At 33.4% G+C, this 15,703-nt stretch overlaps 2 protein-coding genes across 2 annotated transcripts; both read right to left on the reverse strand.

Moving 5' to 3' along the window:
• Positions 1-4,922: 4,922 nt before the first annotated feature.
• LOC107062864 (uncharacterized) lies at positions 4,923-6,792 on the reverse strand. Its single transcript, XM_015314028.1, has 2 exons — positions 5,402-6,792; positions 4,923-5,081 (listed from the first exon to the last, which is right to left on the reverse strand). The coding sequence occupies exons 1-2, from the start codon at positions 6,570-6,572 to the stop codon at positions 5,041-5,043; spliced, it is 1,212 nt and encodes a 403-aa protein (XP_015169514.1). The 5' UTR covers positions 6,573-6,792; the 3' UTR covers positions 4,923-5,040.
• Positions 6,793-9,348: 2,556 nt separating this feature from the next.
• On the reverse strand, positions 9,349-13,626 carry LOC102593935 (ubiquitin-conjugating enzyme E2 28-like). Its single transcript, XM_006358583.2, has 4 exons — positions 13,383-13,626; positions 10,882-11,009; positions 10,073-10,177; positions 9,349-9,812 (listed from the first exon to the last, which is right to left on the reverse strand). The coding sequence occupies exons 1-4, from the start codon at positions 13,450-13,452 to the stop codon at positions 9,669-9,671; spliced, it is 447 nt and encodes a 148-aa protein (XP_006358645.1). The 5' UTR covers positions 13,453-13,626; the 3' UTR covers positions 9,349-9,668.
• Between the last annotated feature and the right edge of the window lie 2,077 nt (positions 13,627-15,703).

Genomic DNA, 15,703 nt, shown 5'->3' on the forward strand with positions numbered 1-15,703 from the left:
TTTGTTCTTGAATACGTGTGTTGTACGTGTATTCTATGCTGAATAGTATAGATATTTTAAAAGTTTAAGAATTTGGACTAAATTTTTTAGTCCAATAAAAATTTAATTTTTTATTAAGAAAATTAAATTTTCCACCTTCAAATAATGGACTCAATCATTTAGCAATACTTATTGAATAGGTCAATACATAACAACTAGATTACTAATATTGAAACATTCAAATGCACCAATTTTAAAATACGAATTAATTAGTTGATGAGAATTGAGGTGTTAGTTGGTAGTTCTCCCAATTCAAAAATATTAATATCCGTTAATCTTAATTGGATTGCTTTTAACTGTTTTTTATTCTTTTAGTTGGATCATAAATATTCACAAAGTGCAAAAAATAAGAATAATCAGAATCTCTTGAATTGTGTTGGCTAAGAAAGAAAATGTTTTTCATGAAAAATAACTTTTTAGAAAATAATTATTTTTTAAATTTATTTTCTTAATTTGATATATAAATAAAAAATGTTATTCTTAATCAAAATACTTTTATATAATCTAATTAATTGAGTACTATCGAAGATAAGAATTGTGGGGCAAGAGTGAGATAAAGTCTTTCCTTTTAAATTTTTTTTTAATGATTTTTTACTTAGTTACTTTATAATTTTTTAAGTTTGAATGTTATTAAAAAAGTATAGCCGTTAGCTATTACCAACTTTAATGTATCACACTGCCATCTTTTTATAGTTTTTAATTTAGTGTTTATATATTAAAAATTAATATAATTTTTTTAAAAAAAAGAAGTCTCGAGAAAATGAAAAGAAAATTACAATGCGGAAAATCATGCTCTCAACAATAAGTGGGAGTTCAAGTAGTCAGTCAACCAACTAGCTACTAAAATTTCCCAAAGAAAATAAAACTAGTTATTTAACATGATTTCTTTTTATTTATAATAGAGAATTAACAATAAAACTAGTTGTTTATAGATGCAATTCAACTTTATTACTTTGTCATTGCAAAAGAATTGATAAGAAGATTTTTTTTGTTGGGATGTAGTCTTGTAATAGCTTCACACGTAATGTAATAATATAAAATAACCATAATAATACATGTGAGTGTGTGACAAATAGACTCATCCCCCTATCCCATTACATTTATGCCCTATCCCACTAAAATTAAATTAGACACGTTAAAAATAATTAATCGTCAGCTAATATAACTTTCAAACTAACAATGTGAGTTTAATTTACTCATAATATATAAATACCTTAACTTAACCTCAACTAGTAAAAAATTGTAATATATTTTTCTCCGTATACACATCCCTAAAGTTGCTACTATTCAATTGTCATTTAAAAAAAATCTTCCTTGTTAACAAAAATAAAAGAAAACGCATAATTTCATCTTTTTTAAAACAATTTTTCAAGCTCTCCAATGATATAAATTCATCAAATTATTCTAATTTAATTATTGATGATGTTCTGTTATTAAGCTAACTTTGAATCATTACTTCAAAGATTACTTATTTTATTGATACCAATATTTTAAATTGTGTCTAATCAATTAGCGCATCTGCCCTAATTTCTATGTGAAATTGTTCTTAGGAACAATAGTTTCCAGAACTGATCGAAAGGAGAAGAGGAACAGAGGAGAAGAGGAGAAGAGAAGAGTAATTATGTATCTCTTCTATTAGAGAAAATATATTCTGGAGAAACTTAACTACAATTACACACAAGACTCTCTTATATAGAGAGATATTTTTCCAAGACTTAACTACCTAAAAGTTAGTTATAGCTAACTTTTAGAACTAACTACTCTCTTCCTTTTTTTTCCTTACTCTCAACACTCCCCCTCAAGCTAGGAAGGGGAGAATATATCACACATTCCTAGATTAGACATAAGAAAGGTATACTGGACTCTAGTAAGCCCCTTAGTAAACATGTCTGCTGGTTGTTGTTGTGTTGGAATGTAGTTTGTAGTCAACATTCCTTGAAGCAGTTTTTCTCTGATGAAATAACAATCAACATCAATGTGTTTTGTCCTCTCATGATATACATGATTTGCTGCTATTTGCATTGTAGACTTACTGTCACTGAAGACACTTACCGGAAGTGTTACCTCACATTCAATTTCCTTCATCAAACCTAGTATCCACACCAATTCTGCTACAACTATTGTAAGGCTCCTGAACTCTGCCTTTACAGAACTCCTGGAAACTGTAGTCTGTTTTTTTAACTTCCAAAACACTAGTGAATCTCATAGTTTTACAAAATAACCAGTTACAGATCTTCTAGTTTGTGGACAAGCTGCCCAGTTAGCATCACAATATGCACTAATCTTTTCTTCTGAACTACTAGATAGGAGAATTCCCAACCCTGGTTGATTTTTAACATACCTCATCACTCTAAGTGCAGCTTTCATATGTGACTTCTTAGGATCTTGTAGAAACTGACTTAAAGTTTGCACACTAAAAGCTATATCAGGTCTAGTCATTGTTAGATAGAGAAGCTTCCCAATTAACCTCTGATATGCCATTTGATCAGTAGGAGGATCATCACCTGATTTCATGGTTTTTACATGATCATCAAACTGTTTTGAAGTGAGTTTCAGGTTATAGTCTATTGGAGTGACAATAGGTTTAGCTGCTCTTAACCCCAACTCATATAACAGTTCCAATGTATATTTTCTTTGATACATTAGAATTCCTTTGTTGGATCTTGCAAATTCAATACTAAGAAAGAACCTTAATTCTCCAAAATCTTTCATCTTGAAAGCTTGCTGCAAAGTGACTTTTGTTTCCTCTATCAGTTTCAAACTATCCCCAGTGATCAACATATCATCTACGTCTACTAACACAAGTGTGACTCTTTCAGTTGTCTTCTTAACATACAAAGAAGGATCATACTGACTCTGAACAAAATCAAACCTCACCAATGCCTCTGACAACTTTGTATTCTATTGCCTAGGAGCCTGCTTTAATCCATATAAGGATTTGACTAGTCTTAAGAAAGAACCTTAATTCTCCAAAATCTTTCATCTTGAAAGCTTGCTGCAAAGTGACTTTTGTTTCCTCTATCAGTTTCAAACTATCCCCAGTGATCAACATATCATCTACGTCTACTAACACAAGTGTGACTCTTTCAGTTGTCTTCTTAACATACAAAGAAGGATCATACTGACTCTGAACAAAATCAAACCTCACCAATGCCTCTGACAACTTTGTATTCTATTGCCTAGGAGCCTGCTTTAATCCATATAAGGATTTGACTAGTCTACACACCATATTCTACCCCTGGCTTGCAAATCCCTGAGGCAGGTCCATATATATTTCATTAGTCAAATCACCATTTAGAAAAGCATTATAGACATCCATTTGATAGATATACCATTTTTTCCTTGCTACAGTTGCTAGCACTATTCTTACTGTTTTCATCTTCACCATTGGAGAGAAAGTCTTTTTAAAGTCTATTCCTGCTCTTTGATTATACCCTTTTGCAACTAGCCTAGCTTTAAATCTCTTTACCTCACCTGAAGCCTTATACTTTACTTTGTACACCCATCGGCAACCAATTGATTTCTTGCCTTTAGGTAGACTAACCACATCCCAAGTATGATTGTAACTCAAAGCTTCTATTTCATCTTTCATAGCTTGTATCCATCTTGGATCTTTACTTGCTTCTAAGTAAGTAGTTGGCTCAGTGACTGAGGAAGAGGCTGCTACACATGCCATATACTCTTTGATCAAACCTTCCATAAGACACATACTTTGATAAGGCATAGGGAACTTCTTTGTGAATGTTTAAGGACACAAAATCAGTCATCCAAACTGGTGTCTTCCTCTCTCTAGTTGACTTCCTCTGGTCTTGCACTCTTTGTGAACTACTTGTATCATTTTGTGTCACCTCATGTTGTTCATGCTGACAATCTGAGACTGCACCTTGTGAACTTGTAGTATCAGAAATCTTATTCCTTATGTCAGGAACAACCTTCACTGAATCTCCACTTGTGGTTGTGTCAGTTAACTCATATGGTTGTCCACTCAAAGGAAATATATATTGAGGCTCTTGAGGGACCTTATTCTTTTCTTTAAATGGAAACACATCTTCTCTAAACGATACATCTCTACTTATAAAAAAAACATCACTTACCATATCATACAACACATATCCCTTCTGAGTATTAGAAAACCCCATAAGGATAGTGGACATTGTTCTAGACAACAACATGTCATGCTCATTCACAACCTTAGCATAGCACAAGCACCCCACCACTTTAAGATGATCACAATTAGGTTTCTTTCCATACAACCTTTCATAAGGAGTTTGATAATGAATAACTGAACTTGGTAACCTATTTATAATATACACAGCTGCCAATACACAATATCCCCAGAACTTTATTAGAATTTCCCCTTGTAACCTTAGTGCTCTTGTGACCTCTAAAATGTGCCTGTGTTTTCTCTCAGCCACTCCATTTTGTTGTGGAGTGTAGGCACAGGTTGTCTGATGAATAATCCCTAGTGTTTTAAAGAAACTATTGCACAATGAGTTCAAAAACTCAGAGCCATTATCGGTTCTTACAACCTTTATTACCTTATGAAACTGAGTCTGCACATAACTAACAAATTGCTGAATTTGAACATACACATCAGACTTTAATTTCAACAAAAATACCCAAGTCATTCTGCTGAAATCATCAACAACTGTCAAAAAATATCTATTTCCATTTATAGTGGGAATTCTATAAGGCCCCCACAAGTCCATATGCACAAGATCAAAGCAACAAGTAGTTTTAATATTGCTAGAAGGAAATAACAACCTAGTCTGCTTTGCACTAAGACATACAGAGCATTGTTTTATTCTATCCTCTATAGCCAAAGACTTCTTAACAGACAAAATTCTTTTGAGTACATTAGAAGATACATGTCCAAACCTCCTATGCCATAAGTCCACTTCTGCTTGTTTCTTCTCCATAGTATTAGTAGTTAATACTTCATTGTTTCCACAACTAGTTGCCTTTTTATTTATCTGATCAGCCAGGAAATACAAACCACCATTAGCTCTTCCAATTGCTCTCACCTTCCCAGTGTAGAGATCCTGGAACACATAAAAATCAAGGAAAAAACTTACTGAGCACTGCCACTCTCTAGTCACCTTGGACACTGAGAGTAGATTATAATTGAACTGAGGAATATGCAATACATTAGAAATATTGTTTCCTTTTGTCAAACAACTTTTCCCTACACTAGAAACTATAGTTGTATCACCATTAGGAAGACAGACCCTCTTAACTTTTTCAGACTTTACCACAGACGACTTATCAAGCAGACCTAATTCAGACACTATATGATGCGTAGCTCCTGTATCTATTATCCACTGTTGTGACTTAGAACAAGCTAGAAAAGCACTGCTTATACCTGCGACATTAGCCGCATCTGCTGCCTCAGTCTCCTGTGTTGATGTACTGCTAGTGTGGATCATCTTTAGAATCTGATTGTATTGCTCTTGTGTGAAAACTGCTTTACCTATCTGGCTTATCATAGACATCTGCACTTCAAAATCTTCTTGATCACATGTCCTTGCCTTTACTTGAGAGCATTGTTCACTAGACTGACCAGCCACTACATTATAGGCAACACCACTTTCTATTCTTTGATTTCTCTTGGTTTTGAAATTAGGAGGGTAGCCAATTAACTTCCAACAATTCTCCTTGGTGTGACCCTTTAACTTGCAAAAGTCACACTGAACATTAGAGTTTTTATTAAGCCTTTGTCCCTGATTTCTTGAATACATAGCTACTTCATAATCTCTCAACTGTGCACCTGGCCTAACTCCCAATACTCCAACACTTGTAGCTACTGCCTTATGACTTTCATCACTTACAATCATAGCATAAGCTTGATTTACTGAAGGCAAATGACTCATAAGCAATATTTGACTTCTTGCTTGAAGATATGACTCATTTAATCCCATTAAGAACTGAAACAATTTCAATTTCTGAAGATGCACCACAAAATCTTTAGACTTATCACATTCACAGTTTGGTGCAGGAACAAGTGCTTTGAACTCATCCCACAAATCTTTCAGTTTTGAAAAATATGCACACACAGACATATTTTCTTGAGACAGGGAGGCTATATTCTTATGCAGATTAAAGGTTCTCACATCATCAATTTTATGAAACCTCTCATATAGATCATCCCACACTTCTTTTGCTATAGATGTATACATTATACCCCCAAGCAACTCTTTAGCAACAAAATTCATTATCCAAGATAACACTACTGCATTTACCCTCTCCCAATTATTCCCCAATTCACTAGGAAACTTATCTTTAGTACAAGTTCCATCTATCATACCCAATTTATTTCTTCCTAACAAAGCCACTGGTATGGATCTATGCCAGATTGAGTAATTCTCAATACCTGTGAGTTGAAACGATATGATCTGGGCACCACTCACATCTGATGGATTGAGGAATAGTGGATGATTGTAATCGATCACATTAGGTTGCATTCCACCTTGAACAGAGGATTGAATCCCACCTAGACCAGTCGTCCCTGTGGTTGAACTTTCAGTACCCACCATTGTTCCAATTCTTCAAGATCGCTGATCTTGACTCTGGCTTTACACTTCAATTGAACTTTCAATTGTAAGATCGTCGATTTTTTCTAGATACTCTAACTCGAAGGCTCTGATACCATGAAATTGTTCTTAGGAACAATAGTTTCCAGAACTGATCGAAAGGAGAAGAGGGACAGAGGGGAAGAGGAGAAGAGAAGAGCAATTCTATATCTTTTCTATTAGAGAAAATATATTCTGGAAAAACATAACTACAATTACTCACAAGACTCTCTTATATAGAGAGATATTTTTCCAAGACTTAATAACTAACTTTTAGAACTAACTACTCTCTTCCTTTTTTTTCCTTACTGTCAACACTATGACATATTTTATTTTCAATGTATTTCAATAAAAATATTGACATATCTATCGAAAACTATTCTAAATTAACACTTTGATTTACTCTTAATAATATGACTTATTTGGAACCACTTAATATAGAAGTTCATTTTTTACTAGGAAAGACAAAATGGAAGACGTGTAAAGTTACTAATTATTTCCTCGAGCTTAAGATGTGTTGTGTCATGTCTAAGTATCTCTCTCTAATTCTTTCCTCAAACTGAAGATGTGTTATGTCGTGTCTAATTATCTCTCTTAATTCTTTCTTCAGCTTTACCTCTCCTTAGACCTATGGATCGCAGTCCACCTCTTGCATATCCTCACTAGGACATCAACACTCCTCCTCTTCACATGTCCAAACCATCTCAATCTCATATATATTCCTCATCTTGTCCACCTAGAAAGTCACTCCAACCTTGCCAGATATATCTTCATTCCTAATCTTGTCTCTCCTAGTATGCCCACATATTCATCTAAGAATCCTCATTTCTATTATCTATATCTTTTTGAACATGTAGAGTTTTTAGTTGGTGTCCAACCCAGTAAAACATATTTGTTCTGATTTTCACTCTATAAAACTTGTCTTCAAAGCTCAATGAAATATTTTATCACATAAAACATCAAATGTAAACCTTTATCGATCTCCCTATTTTCAAACATCGTTATATTTTTAAATAAAAATAAAATATCGCCATATAAATTGAAACAAAGCGAACACAAAATAAAGGATAAGAGGGGCACTTATTATGGAAAAGGAATAACAAAAGACAAAGTTTGACAGAGTGGAGAGAAGTAGGCGGCACATGGTTTACAAAGCATCATACTATATGATAGACCCCATATAATTCAAGAATGGACCGCCGGTACCAAAGAATAATAATATAATTACATTAAAGAAATATTTATATTTATAATATAATATATAGTACAATAGTTTTACATATATATAAACCTCTTTCCTCTCCAATATCAACTACAATCAATCTTTAATTTTCATCTTTTTTAATTTTCTTAGGTGCCAAGGAAGGGTCAATCTTGATTTTGAATTTTTGTGATAATGGCATTGTCTAGAGTAGTTGTTGGATTGACCATCTTTGTTGTGGCATTGGTCACTATTGTTCCCTTTACACAAGCTCAAGAGTTTGCACCTGCTCCTGCACCTACCAGTGATGGTATGTTCTACTATTCTCATTTTTTCAATCATACTGACAAAATTTCGTAGCTAAATAACAAAAAGTTCATGTTAATCTCATTTAGTAGACATTTTAAAGAAAATTTAATTAGCTAGAAGTCTTTTAGTGACAGAATAGCTAAGGATTTCCTACAAATTTCAAAGCATTGAATCATACTGTTACAAAATTTGATAGCATAAAAGTTCTAATTAATATTGTTAGTATATAAAAGTTAAACTCGAGCCATAACTTAAAGTTGATAGTTGCATTTTTTTGAAATCATTTACAATTTGCAGGAACAACAATTGATCAAGGAATTGCGTATGTGTTGATGTTGCTGGCTTTAGTTCTTACTTATCTTATTCACCCTATGGATGCTTCTGCCTACACCTTCTAAATTCCTCTATGAAATATTATTTTAAATTAGGTCTAAATTTGTTTATTTATTTATTTTATCTTTTAGTTTACAATGTGAGTGGGAATTAGAAAGTACAAACATGGGTTGTATTAACAAATTCTTTAATGTATTATTGGTAATTATAATAACATAACATGAAATTATATATTTATATATATATATTGTGTTTGTGGTTGCTCCTTCTCCTATTTCCATCAAGAGGTATCTCAAATAATTTCAATAAAAAGGTGTGATAGCGGTTAATCTAGTTCTCTATTCAAGAGAGTTCACATCTTTGAATAGAGAAAGAACGAGGACTTTCATAATAGAGGTCTCAAATTCGAAATTTCTTATTTACAATAGTTTAATCTAGTTCTCGAATCTTTTGGGTTCGTCTCCAAGGGCTCACCCAGTGCGGTTTACCTTTTCTATATGGTTTGCAAGCTACTGCAAATTTTAAAGAAGAGCAGTGAGTATATAGATTATTCATGTCTCACTAACCATATATGGTTGGATGGTGGTCCTCCAAGATGCCAACTTATCATAAAATTGGAAACAACTAGCTAAGACGCATGGTTCAATGATAAATGTTTGTAAAGTGTCATTAGAGACAAATTCCGAATTTAAACTACTTCGAGGATGTAGAGAGGCTATTTCCAAAAGACCTCGACTCGAGTAACAAACAGCAGTGCAGCTAAAAAACCAAAACAGAAGTAAATAGGACATGAAAAATAATAAGGGAAACATAACATAACATACCAAACAAGGGGAACAACCATAACCAGCTAACGTGATAACTGAAACGCAGGAAATAACGAGGAATATTTCAGGCTTCAATTCAAAACTTTTAAACTTATAATAGATATCCAAAATAATGAAGACAGTATGGAATTCATAAAGACAATTAGTGAACAGTTTTACATGAAATAGATTGGTGAAACCAAATGTTACAAATCCTAAACCAAATAAACAAACACTTCCCAGATTTGTTCAAATATTAGTATATCTATCTATGTAAACAAATTCAAAGCATCGCCTTTCCTCCAGAGGCTTTGTTTAATGCTATTCTACACTTATGTTGATGGAAGGTAGAGGACAGAGACGGACACATTCATTCTTTTTACACAAATTCAAGCACTCGTAGGAACTGTTTTAACCCATAGCATACTTCTGGGTCCAACTCCGGGCAGCTGATTCATATTTTACCCTGTCTGTCTTGTACATATGAGCAATCTCAGGCACCAGGGGATCATCGGGGTTTGGATCCGTCAAGAGTGAGCATATTGAAAGCAAAACCTAAAGATAATACAGAAACATTTCCCACCTTAAGAAACATAGACAATGTACACAAACATTGTGAAAGTTTAACATGGCAAGATTCCATTCTGTAGAAAAGCATGATTCAATCGGAACAACGAAGACATGAATATATTCTTAGCAAAATCCAGCTAAAGGGTTTTATGTAGATAATATTGAACTGTATCAATCATTATATTTGCCCCGATTATTTTCTAAAAAATTTAAAAAACAAACTAGGTTGTAAGGTAAGAAGGAACCTTGGAAATAGTCAAGGCAGGGCTCCATTGCTCCTTCAATATGTCCAAGCATATACTGCCATTGCTATTAATATTTGGATGGAAAACTTTTGTCCTAAAAGCAACCTGCAAAGATTTAACCACAGATTTAAGAACATTCACATCAACTAGGACAATACAATTAACAAGCTAAAAATATAAACAATAATGCACTCCAAGAATCAGTACAAGATGTACTGAAGCCCAAATTGATCATCCTATTGTTCGTTCTTCTGAAAATATCATCCTATTGTTTCTCACAATGTTTATATATGAGATGTTTATCTGGAGTTACCAAATATATTCTCAACAAAATTTTAGTTAGCTTAACTCTATAATTGATAAGAATGAACAAGAGGACCTCTTTCATCGCCTTATCTGGAACCAAAAATATCAAAGAAAAAAAAACATATAAAAAACAACACAGCTTCTATATAGTTGTGCCCTTTTTTAATAGTTTAAACCTCAACAACATGACAAATCAATTTCGAAATCTTAGCATCTCAACTTATATAAGAAACTTAAAATAACTAAACCAGTAAAGGCTCCATCGGTGACACAGGATCAGTCAACCACAGAGACTAACTTTTCCTATGGGCTTCAGTGGGAAATGGCCCAAAAGTATGCACCAAATTACCAACTTTTAATATTTTTATCAAAAGCTACATCGGAAACATTCAACAATCCAAAATTATGCTCCAACATAACTAGATAAATAAGTATCTGCTCACAGCACAAATCAATCGAGGGAGACATCAACTCACAAAAGAAATCTGCAACCATCTCATTACCTTAGGAGGTTTAAATGGATAATCAGGAGGAAAATGAATAGTGACTAAAAATACACCCCCAGCATAAGGACTATCTGGAGGGCCCATGATCGTAGCTTGCCAGTGAAACATGTCCTCTCCGACGGGGCCTGTAACATTGCACCAAAAGTTTAGGAAGTTAAAAAAATGAAATGATGAGTGACGTAGTGTATGCCCTAAGAAAAGAAATGCAAGAACACGTTCATTGCTAAGATACTCTACCCTTAGACTTGAAAGAAACTACACCCTCCTATAATGGAAAAAGTAGCATGCAATAATTTCCATCACACAAACAAGGAATCACAACCCAGCCAAAGACACATCTGCAGGACGTCTTGACAGGGACTATCTATTATCACAAGGCTCGGATTCAAATAGAAAGATCCCAAAAGGCATCGACTAGATGACATTAGGTACTAACACTAGGAAACTTGGAGGAGTGAACAGAGTGCATGATGAAATAATATTCAATCATGGATCCACCAATCAGGCAATTACTGGCAAAATTAATCAGGCTTTACACAAGTTCTGTCAAGAGAAACAAATAAGACAAAGCCTTCACGTCTAAATATTTTCGTGCCACAGGTTCTCGCTTTTGACATGCGTTGTAATACTATCAAAAGAGTAACCTAAAAGAAGCTTAGATGATGGACAACACAAAACCACTAGAAAAGCTTTAGTATCTCTATTAAAATCAGAGAGTGCAGTCTGCCAAGATATCTTTGCTGTTTTCTCTGCACAAGATAAAAAGCTAATATCCATTTAATATTTTGAAAAGGTAAAGGAACCTGATTTCACAAGGAGTCAAATAGAGACAAGGTCTTAGACCCTCGGAGTCAGAATAGCTCTTTTGGAGCTAGAATACAACTGACTGAAGCAAGATGGCTTATTGAACTAAGTTTACAGGTTACAAATACCCAACCAGTAACCGCACCATCCGCACGGTACTACACTGCCTCACAGAGACAATAATACACATCACATCCTCTAAGTAAAGATATAAATCGAACAACCACACACTTTGGTATTAGTTGATCTGATGGCGGCCTTTGACACAAAAACCATAACTCTGATTGGTAACTAAGGATTGTTAACACCCCAAGACAAGGTAGATAGCCAAAAAATTGGAGATTAAAGTATCTAGTTTGAAGTATCATATTTTCAGAAAAGGATATACTCGACAGAGAAAACTACAACACAGAACAGATTATTTGACTTACATTTTCCTTCAAAATTTCCTCTTTTTTTGAATAACTTACATTTCCTTCTAGTTTACAACATAACCCGATAGAAGTATATACATGTTTATTAGGCATGTTACATCAACTATTCACAATTTACACTTGACAAAGAGATCATTATTCAACAGTTGATACGTAGATCCAAGAGCATAAGTAGGCATCCCGAAACCCACAAACTTTTTGGCTGAGGATTATTAGTTATTATTCACAACCATAATTCATCATGTATAGTCTGTCACCGTTGTATGTGAAACAAATATGAGATTAGATACCTATATACAACAATAGACCCATGTGCATTGAGATACCAGAGATCAACTAGAAGCCAAATGAAAATTACAAAACAAAAATAGCTAAATAAAACTTTACACAGGGATATATTAGATCACAAACATATATAATCAACAAAAATTAGTTGGGGACGGACAAATGAAACCTTGCGCCTAACTCACACCCCAAAAGCTAGCTCAAAGGAAGGATGATTACCCAAGCCTTATAAGAAGGACAAGGTTCTCGTTCGGTGGAATCATCATCATTAACTCCCCTTCATGTCCAGATCCAGACATTCTTTATCCGGTCGGAGCATGACATTCAAAGACCGGGAGCATATTCACAACGCCCACACAATGCAGAGGATTGGACCCAATAGGTCTGCTTTTGATACCATGACATACTAGTCCTTAAGCCTAACTCATAGCCTAAAAGATAACTCAAAAGGAGGAGGATTACTCAAGTCTTATAGGGAGTCTGGGGTTCTCGTCCTGGTCCGATGTGGGACCATTATCATCAACTCTCCACTCACGCCCGGATATAGACATTCTTTATCAGGTCGGAGCATGACATTCAAGGACCACAAGCATATTCACCCCCACACCCGCCCGCACAATCCGAAGGCACTTACAACGAACCCAATAGGTCTAGCTCTGATGCCATGACAAAACAGCCTCAAACCTAACTCACGCCCCGAAGCTAGCTCAAAGGGAGGAGGATTATTCAAACCTTATAAGAAGCTCAAGGTTCTCGTCCTAATCGGATGTACGATCATGCTAAATGAATCCTTTTCACCCCACCCTATAATGTCCATTTCATACAAACACTAAATAATTAATCTACTTTTTAAAGTTAATATTCAAATAAATTAGAGACACTACAAATCTCATAAACTCCGTAATCCCTATACACACACATACTAATCTGTAATCATAAAAATAAATACATAAATTAAGCAGAAGAAAGGATTACCAGCGCTACAAGAAGTAGGAGGATCTTTCTGAAGGTCCTTAAGCTCCTTCAATATCCGCTTGGAAGCCATGGCAGAAAAATTCAAACAACCCTAACAATTCAATTCAAAGAGATCTAAACAAACAACAAATCAAAGAAGATGAAATTTATGAAGGAATCTGTAAGAATATATAGAGAGAGAAAAATAAACGCGTGAATATTAGCAAAGAAGAAAGATTCTTCAATGTTCAGTGCTTTCGGTCGTCCTTCTTCTTTAACGCGGAAACGAAGGGATGATGAAAGAAACAAGTGGACCCTACTTAAATGCCTCTACTTATTTTACTCAAAATATAATTTCATTTAAGATATTAAAAAAATAATAATAATATTTTTTTCAATTTAAAAAATAAAATAAAATCATTATTTGATTAAAAGAGAATGAAATGCTTATGTTCGTAATGGTAGTGGTGATAGTGGAAATAGTTTGTAATGGTAGTGGTGATGGTAATAGTTGGTGATAGGTGTGACGATTGAGATGGTTGGTGTTGTACGTGGTAACTGTCATAATGGTGGCAACTGATAATGGTGTTGGTGATTGTAATGGTGAAGTTGATTGATGTAAATAGTTTGAAGACAACAATCGAAAAAAGTTTGAAGATCTTCACAGATTTCATTGTTTGTATTTATCTTTACGTCCTTAAAGTTATAACTTATACGTATATTTTACACTGTTTTTTATATATTTTTTCGTACAGTTGTTATACTTGCAAAACATAATTTTACCTACTCCTACTATGACAAATTAACTCTAGTCAGAAATTACATTTTGTGAATTTTAAAGTGTGTCTGACACCTTTTCAGATTAATTTAAATCCTTACTTGGATTCTAAACTGATTTTCATAGACGAAAAAGTGAGTCATACATGTCAATAATCAAACAGATTTTTTTATTTTTCTTAAAATTACGCGGCGAATATGTACAATAATTAATTCTTTTGAGGTTTACAAGTTGCACTTTATCTAACCTTGATAAAAATAGAATGCAATAATATGCATAAGTAAAGTCATTAGGCAATGAAATTGTGTCTAAAATATTTGTACTTCTCGTAAAATGTGATGTTCCTTCTAGTAGAAATTTTGAGATTTATTCAAATATTCTTCTGAGTTTCATACTATAGCAAAGAAATATGAGGATTTCTTTTATAGAGGGACCATATGTTGATTGTTATGAAGTTAATAACAACTTGGAACTGTATCTCATGTACAACAAATAAAATTAATAATTGCAAAATTAAGAAGACAAAAATCCATCAAGAAATGAAAATTATTTTGGCATTTTAAAAAAATTATTGATGAAATATGTCTTGAGATCATGTGGTGCTAATAATTAGTATTGTGCATCAGAATCACCATCATTTGCTTTCAATATAATTGAGTTTGACCTCATGGTAATTTCTATAATTTCGAGTGATAGCTCAAACATAACAAAGTATCAATAAGATTTATTCGTCTTACTTTAGGCAAAGATTTTGAATTATACTTTTCCTTTTGTTTCAAGTGTCATTGCTACTAATGAAGTTGTAATTTGCATGTATTTGAAGTATTTTAAATTTAGGACATTATAAAAAGATCACTCACACTAGATGATATATTAATAAACTAAATGGACATGGCCCTTGCCAGCACGAGCCCAACATTTTATATTTTCATGTAATATAAAATGCCATACATTGTCCCCCCATATCTGTCCCTTGTTTACTTGAAAAGAGGAAATAAGAGTGAGAAACTTCATAACTGAAAATATACAATTAAAAAGTGAAAATTATGGAGGACTTCAAAACTGTCTTAAGTTGTGGTTTACTGATTTTAACACAATTTGATTAACATATGATTGACCATCTATTATATATGTTGCAATAGTTTGCAAGAACTTGAAAATTTTAAGTTTTTTGAGCTACAATTATATGCAAACATATATATATATATAAAGAAACTAATAAACGATGTCTAATCAATCTAATGACTAAAAAGTAAAAAAATAACTTGCCTCATTATATTCACTTTCAAATATGACGAACCAACATATGTGCAAATTTCTTATTTCTTTAATCATATTAGAAATTCTTATGATCGTCCTCTGTATCATGAACAATAATATTTTCCTGATCAAAGAGATAAAAAATTTCCAAATATATTGAATCGTTATACCAATCAAAATCCTCGTAATGTTTGATTTGGAGATAAGAAATTCATAGACTTGTTAATTGGTCATATTACTCCTAAGGATTTTGTGGAGTTACCTATTTTATTAAAGCTTTTGAAAGTGGGAAAACTAAAAACAA

Source organism: Solanum tuberosum, unplaced genomic scaffold (assembly GCF_000226075.1).
Source record: "Solanum tuberosum cultivar DM 1-3 516 R44 unplaced genomic scaffold, SolTub_3.0 scf00267, whole genome shotgun sequence".
NCBI classification, from domain to species: domain Eukaryota; kingdom Viridiplantae; phylum Streptophyta; class Magnoliopsida; order Solanales; family Solanaceae; genus Solanum; species Solanum tuberosum.